The sequence below is a fragment of the Coregonus clupeaformis genome, unplaced genomic scaffold (genome assembly GCF_020615455.1).
Source record: "Coregonus clupeaformis isolate EN_2021a unplaced genomic scaffold, ASM2061545v1 scaf0278, whole genome shotgun sequence".
Taxonomy (NCBI): domain Eukaryota; kingdom Metazoa; phylum Chordata; class Actinopteri; order Salmoniformes; family Salmonidae; genus Coregonus; species Coregonus clupeaformis.
In genome coordinates this window covers 412,501-430,616 of record NW_025533733.1, presented here as the reverse complement: position 1 = coordinate 430,616, position 18,116 = coordinate 412,501, and the positions used below count along the sequence as shown (strand labels likewise).

The 18,116-nt window shown below is 42.8% G+C and overlaps 1 protein-coding gene across 1 annotated transcript in view; it reads right to left on the bottom strand.

Annotated features, from left to right (window-relative positions):
- Positions 1-731: 731 nt before the first annotated feature.
- Positions 732-18,116, bottom strand: part of atp10b (ATPase phospholipid transporting 10B) — a 38,187-nt gene continuing 20,802 nt past the window's right edge. Inside the window, exons 14-22 of the mRNA XM_045214553.1 lie at positions 16,145-16,329; positions 11,278-11,545; positions 10,978-11,054; positions 10,482-10,607; positions 9,569-9,769; positions 9,335-9,415; positions 9,108-9,212; positions 6,126-6,313; positions 732-2,351 (exon numbers count right to left, since the gene is read on the bottom strand). Of these exons, the coding sequence (XP_045070488.1) occupies positions 2,009-2,351; positions 6,126-6,313; positions 9,108-9,212; positions 9,335-9,415; positions 9,569-9,769; positions 10,482-10,607; positions 10,978-11,054; positions 11,278-11,545; positions 16,145-16,329 (1,574 nt within the window). The 3' untranslated portion in view covers positions 732-2,008. The remainder of the gene's footprint in view (positions 2,352-6,125; positions 6,314-9,107; positions 9,213-9,334; positions 9,416-9,568; positions 9,770-10,481; positions 10,608-10,977; positions 11,055-11,277; positions 11,546-16,144; positions 16,330-18,116) is intronic.

The window sequence follows — 18,116 nt, the reverse complement described above, 5'->3', positions numbered from 1 at the left end:
ATACCTACTGTATGTTAATTAATTAATCAATTAATTAATATGCCATTTAGCAGACGCTTTTATCCAAAGCGACTTACAGTCATGCGTGCATACATTTTTGTGTATGGGTGGTCCCGGGGATCGAACCCACTACCTTGGTGTTACAAGCGCCGTGCTCTACCAGCTGAGCTACAGATGACCATGTGACTTAGTTTCACTCATATTGTACTTTCTGGGGATTTCACCTTTTTAAGATTTTATGAAATATTTTCAATTTACTATGGGACTTGTAATTCTGGCAGTGGGAACTGTAATGTTGACTGTTTAATTGCAATTCTAAGGCATTTTGAGCTAAGCATTTGACATATTCCTCACAAAGGCCACTGTACAAGACCTATGGCACCAAATACACTCTGATCAGAGATTTCCCGTTTGTCAGTTTTACCATGCCAACGATCTCCATGCATAACACTGTTAATCGATGAATCATGGTGTGTGTTGTTTGTGGGCTATGTATAGTATTGTGACACCCTCATCAGTAAACATGGGATGTAACATCCATGACATTGTCCCAATTCTCAAATGACCTTATTGCAGTTCCTACATCAGCCACTAGAGAGCAGAGACGTTCTAAGAAGGAAGCAGTAGAATTTTTATTTTTATTTATTTATTTATTTCACCTTTATTTAACCAGGTAAGCCAGTTGAGAACAAGTTCTCATTTACATCTGCGACCTGGCCAAGATAAAGCAAGCAGTGCGATGAAAACAACACAGAGTTACATATGGGGTAAAAAAACATAAAGTCAAAAATACAACAGAATATGCTAGGACGTTATATAAACAGGCACTATAATGAATTTGACCAATGGAATCACAGCTAGACCTTCTCACCGCAAGGCTATCGAGAACACACTTGAATTACGCAAATGCTGAACATCAACTTGATCATTTATAAGTTCCTTCCCATGACTTTTCTCTTTATTTTGATTTATACATATACAGGCGATCACATCCCATTTACAAACCTCAAATGTAAAGCTGTCTATTTATTCTATCTGTGTATACATGTGGGTTTATTTTTGTAACATTATTCAATAATCTATATATTAATTTGACATTGAACAATTAAAAAAGAGACACATTTAATGAGGAAAAGATGCAGGAATCTCAGACAGGCCAGCCTTATTACGATTTTGTGTCCTCATCCTGACACCTTCGTACATAACTGCTCAAAATGTTCCAAATCTAGACGCATGAACTGTGTCCCAAATGGCACCCTATTCCATACATAATGCACCACTTCTGACCAGATTGGGCCCTGGTCAAAAGCAGTGCAGTATGTAGGGAGTAGGGTGCCATTTGGAAACGAAGTCCATGAACTGAAAACGCCACTACATGATGCACCATCTGCAGTGTACCAAACTACGGCATGATGGGTAGTTTGGGAGTTGGACGGGGACACATGAGTTAAGGTACGGTGTGTGTCTGTGTGCTTCAGAGGCCACAGAGCGAGAGGTGATGGGATTTGGAGCATCCGTCCATTGAGCAAATTACTCTCAGGTGTCTAGGTCTCGCTGTGTTCCAAATGGCACCCTATTCCCTATACAGTGCACTACTTTTGACCAGGGACCATAGGCCCTGGTCAACAATAGTGCACTATATAGGGAATAGGGTGCCATTAATGACATAGCCTATGTGAGGCAGGGGAATTTTAAATAAAACATACTAAGTGCTTTGTTCTGGAAAAAGGTTGGTTTATTGGAGAGGGGCGTAAGGATGGTGTGGGCGGTGCAGGGTGGGGAAGGAAGGTGAGACTGATTGGGTTACCAGTGTGCTCTGAAAACCATCAGTAGAGTAACAGGCTAATGTGTTTGCTACGGAGGCTTGTTCCGAGGGGAAGTGGAGAGAGGAGAGTGGTGCCTCTCTTGTTCCGAGGGGAAGTGGAGAGAGGAGAGTGGTGCCTCTCTTGTTCCGAGGGGAAGTGGAGAGAGGAGAGTGGTGCTTCCCTTGTCCCCCCCCCCCAGGTTCTCAAGACAGAAAGGGGTTCAGAGATCTCTTGGTGATGACGTTCATCATGATGTCACTTTCTGTGATGTCACAATTCTTCATTGTTGGAGTTCGAACTGGATTGTGCTCTGAGGAAAAGGGTTCCAAGGTGGATGATGGTGAGGGTAGGGGTGACTCTGATTGCCCAGAGAAGGCTCCTGTTCCTGGGTCTGTTCCTGGGCCCACCCCCACTGTCCTCTCTCCCCTGAGCCCCCTCCACTCCCTGATCCACTGTTCCCTGGCGGTGGGGTCCAGCCGCTCCAGATGCCTGGCCCGTGCGAGGGGGGAGGGGGCTACTGTGTTGCTCAGCACACGGTATGTGTACCTGTGGGAGAGAGAGAGACAGAGAGAGTGTGGTGATGGTGGGGTAGTGGAGGGAAAGTAGGCCAGTATAAAATGTGCCCCCTTTGATGTAAATCAGAGCGTTGTGAGCACTGTGAATATGACGCTCGTTCTGAGCTGTGTGTGTGTGTGTGTGTGTGCATGCGTGTGCTAATGTGTGTGTGTGTGTGTGTCAAGACTGTGAATATGAAGCTTGTACAGGGGCATGGACTCAACTCAGAGAGAGAAGAGAGGCTGACTGAGTCCCAACACACCACTGATATTTTCAGCGTCTGCACTGACTTACAGAGAAATGTAGACATATCCATATTCTAATGTAACTAATGAAATGAGGCCCTGAATTACTGTTATTAAGGGATAACGTAACTAATTAAATGAGGCCCTGAATTACTGTTATTAAGGGATAATGTAACTAATGAAATGAGGCCCTGAATTTCTGTTATTAAGGGATAATGTAACTAATGAAATTAGGCCCTGAATTACTGTTATTAAGGGATAATGTAACTAATGAAACGAGGCCCTGAATTACTGTTATTAAGGGATAATGTAACTAATTAAATGAGGCCCTGAATTACTGTTATTAAGGGATAATGTAACTAATTAAATGAGGCCCTGAATTATTGTTATTAATGGATAATGTAACTAATGAAACGAGGCCCTGAATTACTGTTATTAAGGGTTCTGTGCCTCTCTCTTTATGATCAACACAGTTAATCTGATTATCATTTCATTTAATCTCAGGCCAATTCTCTCTCTCTCAGCCAACACTAGTTTAGGGAGTCCAGGGAGGATCCTGTGACAAATACATTTGTAAATAAATAAACCCATAGCTAGAATCCCAACATAACTGTCTGCTAGCCAGGTAGCAGTAACAGTGCCACCACAGAACTGATGGAGCAAATTGGTACTTCTTCCTTCTACAGTCTAGCTCCTTTCAGGGTTTCTATTGAAATACAGCTATACAGTGGGGAAAAAAAGTATTTAGTCAGCCACCAATTGTGCAAGTTCTCCCGCTTAAAAAGATGAGAGAGGCCTGTAATTTTCATCATAGGTACACGTCAACTATGACAGACAAATTGAGAAATAAAAATCCAGAAAATCACATTGTAGGATTTTTTATGAATTTATTTGCAAATTATGGTGGAAAATAAGTATTTGGTCACCTACAAACAAGCAAGATTTCTGGCTCTCACAGACCTGTAACTTCTTCTTTAAGAGGCTCCTCTGTCCTCCACTCGTTACCTGTATTAATGGCACCTGTTTGAACTTGTTATCAGTATAAAAGACACCTGTCCACAACCTCAAACAGTCACACTCCAAACTCCACTATGGCCAAGACCAAAGAGCTGTCAAAGGACACCAGAAACAAAATTGTAGACCTGCACCAGGCTGGGAAGACTGAATCTGCAATAGGTAAGCAGCTTGGTTTGAAGAAATCAACTGTGGGAGCAATTATTAGGAAATGGAAGACATACAAGACCACTGATAATCTCCCTCGATCTGGGGCTCCACGCAAGATCTCACCCCGTGGGGTCAAAATGATCACAAGAACGGTGAGCAAAAATCCCAGAACCACACGGGGGGACCTAGTGAATGACCTGCAGAGAGCTGGGACCAAAGTAACAAAGCCTACCATCAGTAACACACTACGCCGCCAGGGACTAAAATCCTGCAGTGAAAGAAATGTCCCCCTGCTTAAGCCAGTACATGTCCAGGCCCGTCTGAAGTTTGCTAGAGTGCATTTGGATGATCCAGAAGAGGATTGGGAGAATGTCATATGGTCAGATGAAACCAAAATATAACTTTTTGGTAAAAACTCAACTCGTCGTGTTTGGAGGACAAATAATGCTGAGTTGCATCCAAAGAACACCATACCTACTGTGAAGCATGGGGGTGGAAACATCATGCTTTGGGGCTGTTTTTCTGCAAAGGGACCAGGACGACTGATCTGTGTAAAGGAAAGAATGAATGGGGCCATGTATCATGAGATTTTGAGTGAAAACCTCCTTCCATCAGCAAGGGCATTGAAGATGAAACGTGGCTGGGTCTTTCAGCATGACAATGATCCCAAACACACCGCCCGGGCAACGAAGGAGTGGCTTCGTAAGAAGCATTTCAAGGTCCTGGAGTGGCCTAGCCAGTCTCCAGATCTCAACCCCATAGAAAATCTTTGGAGGGAGTTGAAAGTCCGTATTGCCCAGCGACAGCCCCAAAACATCACTGCTCTAGAGGAGATCTGCATGGAGGAATGGGCCAAAATACCAGCAACAGTGTGTGAAAACCTTGTGAAGACTTACAGAAAACGTTTGACCTGTGTCATTGCCAACAAAGGGTATATAACAAAGTATTGAGAAACTTTTGTTATTGACCAAATACTTATTTTCCACCATAATTTGCAAATAAATTCATTAAAAATCCTACAATGTGATTTTCTGGATTTTTTTTTCTCATTTTGTCTGTAATAGTTGACGTGTACCTATGATGAAAATTACAGGCCTCTCTCATCTTTTTAAGTGGGAGAACTTGCACAATTGGTGGCTGACTAAATACTTTTTTCCCCCACTGTAGATGCTGAAGTAATGATATAGTAATATACAGTTTAATGTACATTACTATGTACAGGGCGACCACAGCAGTGATGACACAGACCAGGTAGACCAAAGGATCAGCCATCTGTTGTCGCTGCATGACCCAGTTATATTTGACATTTTAGTAATTTAGCAGACGCTCTTATCCAGAGCGACTTACAGTTAGTGAGCGCATACATTTTTCATATATATATATATATATATATATATATATATATATATATATATATATATATATATATATCAGTATAACATATAGACGCTATATAGTACTATAGTCACTCCCTCAACGTGACCAAGACAAAGGAGATGATTGTGGACTACAGGAAAAAAAAGAGGACTGAGCACGCCCCCATTCTCATCGACGGGGCTGTAGTGGAACAGGTTGAGAGCTTCAAGTTCCTTGGTGTCCACATCACCAACGAACTATCATGGTCCAAGCACACCAAGACAGTCGTGAAGAGGGCACGACAAAGCCTATTCCCCCTCAGGAGACTAAAAAGATTTGGCATGGGTCCTCAGATCCTCAAAAAATTCTACAGCTGCACCATCGAGAGCATCCTGACTGGTTGCATCACCGCCTGGTATGGCAACTGCTTGGCCTCTGACCGCAAGGCACTACAGAGGGTAGTGCGTACGGCCCAGTACATCACTGGGGCAAAGCTCCCTGCCATCCAAGACCTCTATACCAGGCGGTGTCAGAGGAAGGCCCTCAAAATTGTTAAAGATTCCAGCCACCCTAGTCATAGACTGTTCTCTCTGCTACCGCACGGCAAGCGGTACCGGAGTGCCAAGTCTAGGTCCAAAAGACTTCTCAACAGCTTCTACCCACAAGCCATAAGACTCCTGAACAGCTAATCATGGCTACCCGGACTATTTGCACTGCCCCCCCACCCCATCCTTTTTTACGCTGCTGCTACTCTGTTAAGTATTTATGCATAGTCACTTTAACTCTACCCACATGTACATATTACCTCAACTACCTCAACTAGCCGGTGCCCCCGCACATTGACTCTGCACCGGTACCCCCCTGTATATATAGCCGTTGGTTAAGGGCTGTAAGTAAGCATTTCACTGTAATGTCTGCACTTGTTGTATTCGGCGCATGTGACCAATAAAATTTGATTTGATTTGATTTGATTTGATTTGATTAGTAATGTTATGTATACCTGGGCAGCAGGGCGACCACAGTAGTGATGACACAGACCAGGTAAAACATGGGGTCAGCCAGCTGTTGTTCCATGATCCAGTAGGGGTCAGATGGTGGGTTACAGCTGATACACAGGGCACTATAGACCAGGGTCCCCATGAAGTACAGAGATACACTACCCAGCATGATCACCCAGTGGACTACAGTCTAGAGCAGCAATAAGACAAGAACATGTGGATTAATACATTATCAATAACACATGGGTTAATACATTATCCATAACGCATGGGTTAATACATGATCCATAACACATGGGTTAATACATTATCAACAACACATGGGTTCATACATTATCAATAACACATGGGTTCATACATTATCAATAACACATGGGTTAGTACATTATCAATAACACATGGGTTAATATATTATCAATAACACATGGATTAATATATTATCAAGAAGACATGGGTTAATACATTATCAAGAACACATGGGTTAATACATAATCAATAACACATGGGTTCATACATTATCAATAACACATGGGTTAATATACACTGCTCAAAAAAATAAAGGGAACACTAACATAACACATCTGAATGAATGAAATAATCTTATTAAATACTTTTTTCTTTACATAGTTGAATGTGCTGACAACAAAATCACACAAAAATTATCAATGGAAATCAAATGTATCAACCCATGGAGGTCTGGATTTGGAGTCACCCTCAAAATTAAAGTGGAAAACCACACTACAGGCTGATCCAACTTTGATGTAATGTCCTTAAAACAAGTCAAAATGAGGCTCAGTAGTGTGTGTGGCCTCCACGTGCCTGTATGACCTCCCTACAACGCCTGGGCATGCTCCTGATGAGGTGGTGGATGGTCTCCTGAGGGATTTCCTCCCAGACCTGGACTAAAGCATCCGCCAACTCCTGGACAGTCTGTGGTGCAACGTGGCGTTGGTGGATGGAGTGAGACATGATGTTCCAGATGTGCTCAATTGGATTCAGGTCTGGGGAACGGGCGGGCCAGTCCATAGCATCAATGCCTTCCTCTTGCAGGAACTGCTGACACACTCCAGCCACATGAGGTCTAGCATTGTCTTGCATTAGGAGGAACCCAGGGCCAACCGCACCAGCATATGGTCTCACAAGGGGTCTGAGGATCTCATCTCGGTACCTAATGGCAGTCAGGCTACCTCTGGCGAGCACATGGAGGGCTGTGCGGCCCCCAAAGAAATGCCACCCCACACCATGACTGACCCACCGCCAAACCGGTCATGCTGGAGGATGTTGCAGGCAGCAGAACGTTCTCCACGGCGTCTCCAGACTCTGTCACGTCTGTCATGTGCTCAGTGTGAACCTGTGAAGAGCACAGGGCGCCAGTGGCGAATTTGCCAATCTTGGTGTTCTCTGGCAAATGCCAAACGTCCTGCACGGTGTTGGGCTGTAAGCACAATCCCCACCTGTGGACGTCGGGCCCTCATACCACCCTCATGGAGTCTGTTTCTGACTGTTTGAGCAGACACATGCACATTTGTGGCCTGCTGGAGGTCATTTTGCAGGGCTCTGGCAGTGCTCCTCCTGCTCCTCCTTGCACAAAGGCGGAGGTAGCAGTCCTGCTGCTGGGTTGTTGCCCTCCTACGGCCTCCTCCACGTCTCCTGATGTACTGGCCTGTCTCCTGGTAGCGCCTCCATGCTCTGGACACTACGCTGACAGACACAGCAAACCTTCTTGCCACAGCTCGCATCGATGTGCCATCCTGGATGAGCTGCACTACCTGAGCCACTTGTGTGGGTTGTAGACTCCGTCTCATGCTACCACTAGAGTGAAAGCACCGCCAGCATTCAAAAGTGACCAAAACATCAGCCAGGAAGCATAGGAACTGAGAAGTGGTTTGTGGTCACCACCCCTTTATTGGGGGTGTCTTGCAAATTGCCTATAATTTCCACCTGTTGTCTATTCCATTTGCACAACAGCATGTGACATTTATTGTCAATCAGTGTTGCTTCCTAAGTGGACAGTTTGATTTCACAGAAGTGTGATTGACTTGGAGTTAACTGCTCTCAATGTTTAAGTGTTCCCTTTATTTTTTTGAGCAGTGTATTATCAAGAACACATGGGTTAATACATTATCAATAACACATGGGTAATACATTATCGATAACACATGGGTTAATACATTATCAAGAACACATGGGTTAATACATTATCAATAACACATGGGTTAATACATTATCTATAACACATGGGTTTATAGATTATCATAGCACATGGGTTTATAGATTATCAATAACACACGGGTTAATACATTATCAATAACACATGGGTATAGAAGTAAACAAGACAAAATCAACAAACAAATATGAATGGTTATGAATAGATATAATCGATATGAATGGATGGTTATGAATATATATAATAGATATGAATGGTTATGAATATATATAATCGATATGAATGGATGGTTATGAATATATATAATAGATATGAATGGTTATGAATATATATAACAGATATTAATGGATGGTTATTAATAGATATAACATATATTAATGAATATATGAATATATATATAACATATATGAATGGATAGTTATGAATACATATAACAGATATTACTGGTTATGAATCGATATAAAACATATGAATGGATGGTTATGAAAAGTTAAACAGACATAAATGGATGGTTATGAATAGATATAACAGATATGGATGGTTATGAATATATCTAACAGATATGAATGTTATGAATAGATATAGCAGATATGAATGGATGTTATAAATATATATATAACAGATATGGATGGTTATGAATAGATATAACAGGTATGAATGGATGTTATAAATATATTTATAACAGATATGGATGGTTATGAATAGATATAACAGGTATGAATGGTTTGGGAATGAAAAGATAGATAGAGGTTATTAGAAAGTATTTTGAGCGTAGCTGAGAGATGTTGCTCGCTCACTAAAACCAGATCTGACTCACCCAGGTTTTGATCTCTATGGCCAGATGCAGCAGGATTGTGAATAAAGACACTGTGTTAATAGGAGTTCCAAACGTGTAGATGTCTATGTCTGATCCATGGTAGGTCTGGAAAAGGGACAATTAACTAATTATATTTGGAACGTTTTGAAAACACTATTGTCCACTGAAATTGACAAATTATACAAGCTATAGAGGTGACTGTACAGTTTTTCAAGTGTCATTCTTACCCAAAATGGAATGAAGAAGCAAACCAGACTTTGATAGAAGGCGTCCAACATGGCGATCCAAAATGTGAAGTGATTATATCCCTGAAATCAGAGACACACATTTAAGCCTAAAGAGATACGCAATAAAGTACACATCTATTTACAGATATTCCACGTTGGGGTCACCACTAACACTAGTTATGAAACCCTGACCTCTGACCCCTAAACCCTGACCTCTGACCCCTAAACACTGACCTCTGACCCTTGGCCACTCCTGTACAGCTCTGGGAGGCCCAGCAGCGTCTCCGTGGCAACGTCTCTGTCCATCAATGCGAACATGATGGGCGGGGTGGAGGTGAAGAAGAGGTTGAAGAAGATAATCAGCCAGATGTCAATCATGGACGTCCCTGAGAAACCACAGTAGAACTGGTACCAGAAGAGGAGGTTCACATAGGTCTGGGGATAGAACATAGAGTTAGGGTTAAGGTTTGGAGGATCATGGCCATGCCTGAGAAACCACAGTAGAACTGGTACCAGAAGAGGAGATTCACATAGGTCTGGGGATAGAACATAGAGTTAGGGTTAAGGTTTGGAGGATCATGGCCATGCCAGAGAAACCACAGTAGAACTGGTACCAGAAGAGGAGATTCACATAGGTCTGGGGATAGAACATAGAGTTAGGGTTAAGGTTTGGAGGATCATGGCCATGCCAGAGAAACCACAGTAGAACTGGTACCAGAAGAGGAGATTCACATAGGTCTGGGGATAGAACATAGAGTTAGGGTTAAGGTTTGGAGGATCATGGCCATGCCAGAGAAACCACAGTAGAACTGGTACCAGTGCTAGTGAGGGCATAATTTTTTTTGCTTCTTCATAATGGCCCCGCGTGGGAATCGAACCCACAACCCTGGCGTTGCAAGCGCCATGCTCTACCAACTGAGCTATACGGGGCTACACGGATTACAGTTATATTAGAAATGGGAATATTGTCATGAAACGAGGGAGAAACACAAAGTCCGCACCGGGCCGTGAACCTTAACAATAATCCCAATAAGAATAATATCTTTATTTGAAAGAGATCGCAAGGACGTCTATCAACACAAGTGTTCAGATTGGTGTGATGCATCGACGGTGGATGGACGTGGTGAAATAATGTTGTAGTACCCACCACATTCTTGTAGAAGAAGTAGACGGCCATGTTAGCCAGTCTGCTGTAACACCAGTGTCCATGGACCAGGATAAGCTTCTTCAGGTGTTTAAAACAGGAGATGGAGAAGTCACTGGCCATGACGGCCTGCAGACAGAAGACAAAACAGAACAACATGTGATTGTATTTTAAAGTGTGTTAAGTACTCTTGGAAGATTAGTCCAAAATGAGGGCTAGAAGATATCCAAATAAAACCTAAATAAAATCAAACATACACAGCTCCTTCAACATGTGTTTGGTTGAGTTTAGAATGACAGAGCGTCAAAATCATTCATATCCTGGTCCCAGATGTGTTTGGTTGAGTTTAGAATGACAGAGCATCAAAACCTTTCATATCCTGGTCCCAGATGTGTTTGTGCTGTCTTGCCAACTCATATGGTCATTGTCAAGACAGCACAAACAGATCTGGGACCAGGCTATGTCAGAGGATCTTTAGAACAAAAGACTTGACACAAACCTGCATGCCCTCCTGTCCAGATATCCCGATGCCGACATCAGCTGCTTGGATCATGTTCACGTCATTCGCACCATCTCCTGAAGTAATCGAGTGGTGATACACAGAAAGGATCAGCTTTACTTAGATTGACTTTAAAACCGCAAAACTATAGACACTAAAGGAGATATCTACAGACATTCTAAACCCTTCCTTAACCTAAACCAGTCAAGGGGAACATTTGGTCACAGAACTGTTTAAGTTTACAATACATTACACGTTCTTATCATGACTTCTCATGGATCCATCCTGGGGATCTCTTACCTATAGCCAGGGTCATGACCTCCAGTCTCTCTCTGACCACCTTAACCACGGTGCTCTTCTGTAAGGGCGTGACTCTGCAGCAGAGCACAGAGCGGCAGCGCCGAGCCAGCTCCACAAACCGCTCCACCAGGTCTGACTCCAGGGCCATGCCCAGCGTATGCCCATCAATCACCAGGCCGATGGAGGGGCTGTGGTACCCTGGAGCTCCTGGACCTCCATGCCGCCTCACCTGCTCCAGAGTACAGTCCAGTGTGGACGCACACACCGCCTGGAAAACATATTATAGAGTCAGCTGTTATTTGTAGGTTGGCTGTTATTTGTTGGCTGTTATTTGAAGGCTGGCTGTTATTTGTTGGCTGTTATTTGTTGGCTGTTATTTGTAGGTTGGCTGTTATTTGTTGGCTGTTATTTGAAGGCTGGCTGTTATTTGTTGGCTGTTATTTGTTGGCTGTTATTTGTAGGTTGGCTGTTATTTGTTGGCTGTTATTTGAAGGCTGGCTGTTATTTGTTGGCTGTTATTTGTTGGCTGTTATTTGTAGGTTGGCTGTTATTTGTTGGCTGTTATTTGAAGGCTGGCTGTTATTTGTTGGCTGTTATTTGTAGGTTGGCTGTTATTTGTTGGCTGTTATTTGAAGGCTGGCTGTTATTTGTTGGCTGTTATTTGTTGGCCGTTATTTGTAGGTTGGCTGTTATTTGTTGGCTGTTATTTGAAGGCTGGCTGTTATTTGTTGGCTGTTATTTGTTGGCTGTTATTTGTAGGTTGGCTGTTATTTGTTGGCTGTTATTTGAAGGCTGGCTGTTATTTGTTGGCTGTTATTTGTAGGTTGGCTGTTATTTCTTGGCAGTTATTTGTAGGTTGGCTGTAATGTGCTGGCTGTTATTTGTAGGATGGCTGTTATTTGTAGGTTGGCTGTTATTTGTTGGCTGTTATTTGTAGGTTGGCTGTTATTTCTTGGCAGTTATTTGTAGGTTGGCTGTTATTTGTAGGTTGGCTGTTATTTGTTGGCTGTTATTTGTAGATTGGCTGTTATTTGTAGGATGGCTGTTATTTGTAGGATGGCTGTTATTTGTTGGCTGTTATTTGTAGGATGGCTGTTATTTGTAGGTTGGCTGTTATTTGTAGGATGGCTGTTATTTGTTGGCTGTTATTTGTAGGTTGGTTGTTATTTGTTGGCTGTTATTTGTAGGTTGGCTGTTATTTGTTGGCTGTTATTTGTAGATTGGCTGTTATTTGTAGGATGGCTGTTATATGTTGGCTGTTATTTGTTGACTATTATTTGTAGGTTAGCTGTTATTTGTTGGCTGTTATTTGTAGGTTGGTTGTTATTTGTTGGCTGTTATTTGTAGGTTGGCTGTTATTTGTTGGCTGTTATTTGTAGGTTGGTTGTTATTTGTAGGATGGCTGTTATTTGTAGGTTGGCTGTTATTTGTAGGTTGGATGTTATATGTTGGCTGTTATTTGTAGGATGGCTGTTATTTGTTGGCTGTTATTTGTAGGTTGGCTGTTATTTGTTGGCTGTTATTTGTAGGTTGGCTGTTATTTGTAGGTTGGCTGTTATTTGTAGGTTGGCTGTTATTTGTAGGTTGGCTGTTATTTGTAGGTTGGCTGTTATTTGTAGGTTGGCTGTTATTTGTAGGTTGGCTGTTATTTGTTGGCTGTTATTTGTAGGTTGGCTGTTATTTGTAGGATGGCTGTTATTTGTTGACTATTATTTGTAGGTTGGCTGTTATTTGTTGGGTGTCATATGTAGGTTGGCTGTTATTTGTTGGCTGTTATTTGTAGGTTGGCTGTTATTTGTAGGTTGGCTGTTATTTGTAGGCTGCAATTCATTTCAGAAGTTACTCCCTTCCTTCTGCCCTTGTTGACTCCCAGAGGGGAGGGGACAACTTTTTGAAATGTTTAGGAATGAAATGCAGCCATAGACGTTTCTCTGTTGTCGTTTAGGGTGGATTTCTAAGCAGTTGTGTCACATCATTTATCTATAATGTCAGAGAGGGGAGAAGTCCAGTCACAGTGCTGTGTGGTTTGTGTCTGCAGACCAGCATCAATTACCAGGATGGTGTGCTTCCATTACATTCATCATCTCTGGCTGTGAATGACTGGAGGAGCATGTTTACGGGTGACTGGTGAGTCTTCTACTAGCCTTAGGGACGCAGACGTGGTGAAGATATTGAGGTGATATTCTGCCCACACTAACCGCCCACACTGAACTATGTCAGATATGGTAGGGGTGTAATACGATTGAAACTCTGGACATCGGTTAATCATTGTATTACACTGTATTACGGTGGTTTAGATTGTTCATTACAAACATCTGCTACTCCCCAGTCTGTTCATAAGGAAGGGGTGTTTATTTCCTACGAGGGTTGAATATGATAACTGTGATCATGCCTTGGACGTGTATTGGTGTATTACACCTTTGATTAGATCTGTAAGCAGGTTTAATATTGTTCTAGGGTAATTCCTCCTGTAAGCAGGTTTAAAACTGTTCTAGGGGTAATTCCTCCTGTAAGCAGGTATAATATTGTTCTAGGGTAATTCCTCATGTAAGCAGGTTTAAAATTGTTCTAGGGGTAAATCCTCCTGTAAGCAGGTCTAATATTGTTCTAGGGGTATTTCCTCCTGTAAGCAGTTTTAAAATTGTTATAGTGGTAATTCCTCCTGTAAGCAGGTTTAATATTGTTCTAGGGGTAATTCCTCCTGTAAGCAGGTTTAATATTGTTCTCTTGGTAATTCTTCCTGTAAGCAGGTTTAATATTGTTCTAGGGGTAATTCCTTCTGTAAGCAGGTTTAACATTGTTCTAGGGGTAATTGCTCCAGTAAGCAGGTATAAAATTGTTCTAGGGGTAATTCCTCATGTAAGCAGGTCTAATATTGTTCTAGGGGTAATTGCTCCAGTAAGCAGGTATAAAATTGTTCTAGGGGTAATTCCTCCTGTAAGCAGGTTTAAATTGTTCTAGGGGTAATTCCTCCTGTAAGCAGGTTTAAATTGTTCTAGGGGTAATTCCTCCTGTAAGCATGTTTAAAACTGTTCTAGTGGTAATTCCTCCTGTAAGCAGGTATAATATTGTTCTAGGGGTAATTCCTCATGTAAGCAGGTTTAATATTGTTCTAGGGGTAATTGCTCCAGTAAGCAGGTATAAAATTGTTCTAGGGGTAATTCCTCCTGTAAGCAGGTTTAATATTGTTCTAGGGTTAATTGCTCCTGTAAGCAGGTTTAAATTGTTCTAGGGGTAATTCCTCCTGTAAGCAGGTTTAAATTGTTCTAGGGGTAATTCCTCCTGTAAGCATGTTTAAAACTGTTCTAGTGGTAATTCCTCCTGTAAGCAGGTATAATATTGTTCTAGTGGTAATTCCTCATGTAAGCAGGTTTAATATGTTCTAGGGGTAATTCCTCATGTAAGCAGGTTTAATATTGTTCTAGGGGTAATTCCTCCTGTAAGCAGGTTTAATATGTTCTAGGGGTAATTCCTCACATCCATCATCAATATTATGTTGCCCCACCTCAGAGTGGCATGGCAGCCCCTGTAGAGCCAGAATGTCTCTGCGCACACACACACACACACACACACACACACACACACACACACACACACACACACACACACACACACACACACACACACACACACACACTTACTGACACACTGAGATGAGCGCTGATGAGTAATTTTAGCTCAGTCTTTTTGAAGCAGAGGAATGATTAGATAGACAGGATGATTAGATAGACAGCCCTCCTGTAGCTCAGTTGGTAGAGCATGGCGCTTGCAACGCCGGGGTTGTGGGTTCGATTCCCACGGGGGGCCAGTATGAAAAATCTCTCTGGATAAGAGCGTCTCCTAAATGACTAAAATGTAACGTTATGAAGGGGCTCCACTTCCTCTCTCTCTCCTCTGAAGGGCCAGGAGATCTTTAATGACCACAGAGAAGGAGCACAGCCTAATATCTGACTCTGTTTCCGAGATGGAAATTTGACCTTTTGCTGAAATGTAAATGTGGTTTAAAAGCTTCCGGCCACTTAAATCAGAGCTAGGGAGAGAGAAAGAGAGAAAGGTAGAGGGAGAGAGAAAGGTAGAGGGAGACAGAAAGCACGAGAGAGAGAGAGAGAGAGAGAGAGAGAGAAGACAGAGAAAGAGAGACATGCCAGACTCTCCAATCAGCTCATCGTGCTTTAGAGAGGACAGGAAGGAGAAGAGGAGCGAAGAGGGCTAAGTGGAATGATTACTAACAAACGTAATACTGTGCATCCTGATCCACAGGGGAATACTGTACAGTGCAAGATAGCTAGAATACTGTACAGTGCAGTCTGGGATGCTGGATAAATGGAATGGGAGCAGCAGCTTTCTGCCCTGGCTGCACAGGAACTGTGGAAATAGTGTGATCTATCAAACTCATTACACTTTTAACCTGTTACTCTAATACCAAGACAGCAGTAAGAAGAAGCTATGCCATGAAGCTGCTTGTTTCAATGAATCTCACAGAAACAGAAGCGCAACAATAGACCATGTCATTTCTAAGGAAATCCGAAGGAAATGCCGGGCTTTAACTAGAGTCTCCCAGTGATATGAACTGAACTGCAGAGCGCATCCAAATCAATCAATCACTGTCCATCCATCCCTACCTTGTCTGTGTGTGTGTGTATATATGTGTGTGTGTGTGTGTGTGTGTGTGTGTGTGTGTGTGTGTGTGTGTGTGTGTGTGTGTGTGTGTGTGTGTGTGTGTGTGCATGCATGCATGCATACATGCGTGTGTGTGTGTGTATGTGTGTGTGTGTGTGTGTGTGTGTGTGTGTGTGTGTGTGTGTGCGTGTGTGTGTGTGTGTGCGTGTGTGTGCATGCATACGTGCGTATGTGTGTGTGTCCCTACCTTGTTGTTGGTTCTCATGTTGATGACTAGATCTCCCTGGTCCAGCAGCCTGCAGGCGTAGGCGATGTTGATGGCAGTCTCAGGCTTGTCCCCTGTCAGAACCCACACCTGGATCCCTGCCTCTCTCAGGGCCATGATGGTGTCAGGAACACTGTCCTGCAGACGGTCCTCTATACCCGTAGCCCCTGGGGGATGAACACACGTCCAGGGAGGTTAGAGTGATGTTGGATGTATTTAGGACCACGCTATGCAAATGAGGATGCACTCACAGACACCTGCACACATATTCAAGGCAGACAGTCAGACAGACAGACAGACAGACAGACAGGCAGAAAGACAGACAGGCGGACAGGCGGACAGGCAGACAGACAGACAGACAGGCAGACATACAGTGGGGAAAAAAAGTATTTAGTCAGCCACCAATTGTGCAAGTTCTCCCACTTAAAAAGATGAGAGAGGCCTGTAATTTTCATCATAGGTACACGTCAACTATGACAGACAAATTGAGGAAAAAAAATCCAGAAAATCACATTGTAGGATTTTTTATGAATTTATTTGCAAATTATGGTGGAAAATAAGTATTTGGTCACCTGCAAACAAGCAAGATCTCAGGCTCTCACAGACCTGTAACTTCTTCTTTAAGAGGCTCCTCTGTCCTCCACTCGTTACCTGTATTAATGGCACCTGTTTGAACTTGTTATCAGTATAAAAGACACCTGTCCACAACCTCAAACAGTCACACTCCAAACTCCACTATGGCCAAGACCAAAGAGCAGTCAAAGGACACAAGAAACAAAATTGTAGACCTGCACCAGGCTGGGAAGACTGAATCTGCAATAGGTAAGCAGCTTGGTTTGAAGAAATCAACTGTGGGAGCAATTATTAGGAAATGGAAGACATACAAGACCACTGATAATCTCCCTCGATCTGGGGCTCCACGCAAGATCTCACCCGTGGGGTCAAAATGATCACAAGAACGGTGAGCAAAAATCCCAGAACCACACGGGGGGACCTAGTGAATGACCTACAGAGAGCTGGGACCAAAGTAACAAAGCCTACCATCAGTAACACACTACGCCGCCAGGGACTCAAATCCTGCAGTGCAGACGTGTCCCCCTGCTTAAGCCAGTATATGTCCAGGCCCGTCTGAAGTTTGCTAGAGTGCATTTGGATGATCCAGAAGAGGATTGGGAGAATGTCATATGGTCAGATGAAACCAAAATATAACTTTTTGGTAAAAACTCAACTCGTCGTGACTGGAGGACAAAGAATGCTGAGTTGCATCCAAAGAACACCATACCTACTGTGAAGCATGGGGGTGGAAATCATGCTTTGGGGCTGTTTTTCTGAAAAGGGACCAGGACGACTGATCCGTGTAAAGGAAAGAATGAATGGGGCCATGTTTCGTGAGATTTTGAGTGAAAACCTCCTTCCATCAGCAAGGGCATTGAAGATGAAACGTGGCTGGGTCTATCAGCATGACAATGATCCCAAACACACCGCCCGGGCAACGAAGGAGTGGCTTCGTAAGAAGCATTTCAAGGTCCTGGAGTGGCCTAGCCAGTCTCCAGATCTCAACCCCATAGAAAATCTTTGGAGGGAGTTGAAAGTCCATGTTGCCCAGCGACAGCCCCAAAACATCACAGCTCTAGAGGAGATCTGCATGGAGGAATGGGCCAAAATACCAGCAACAGTGTGTGAAAACCTTGTGAAGACTTACAGAAAATGTTTGAACTGTGTCATTGCCAACAAAGGGTATATAACAAAGTATTGAGAAACTTTTGTTATTGACCAAATACTTATTTTCCACCATAATTTGCAAATAAATTCATTAAAAATCCTACAATGTGATTTTCTGGATTTTTTTTCCTCATTTTGTCTGTCATAGTTGACGTGTACCTATGATGAAGATTACAGGCCTCTCTCATCTTTTTAAGTGGGAGAACTTGCACAATTGGTGGCTGACTAAATA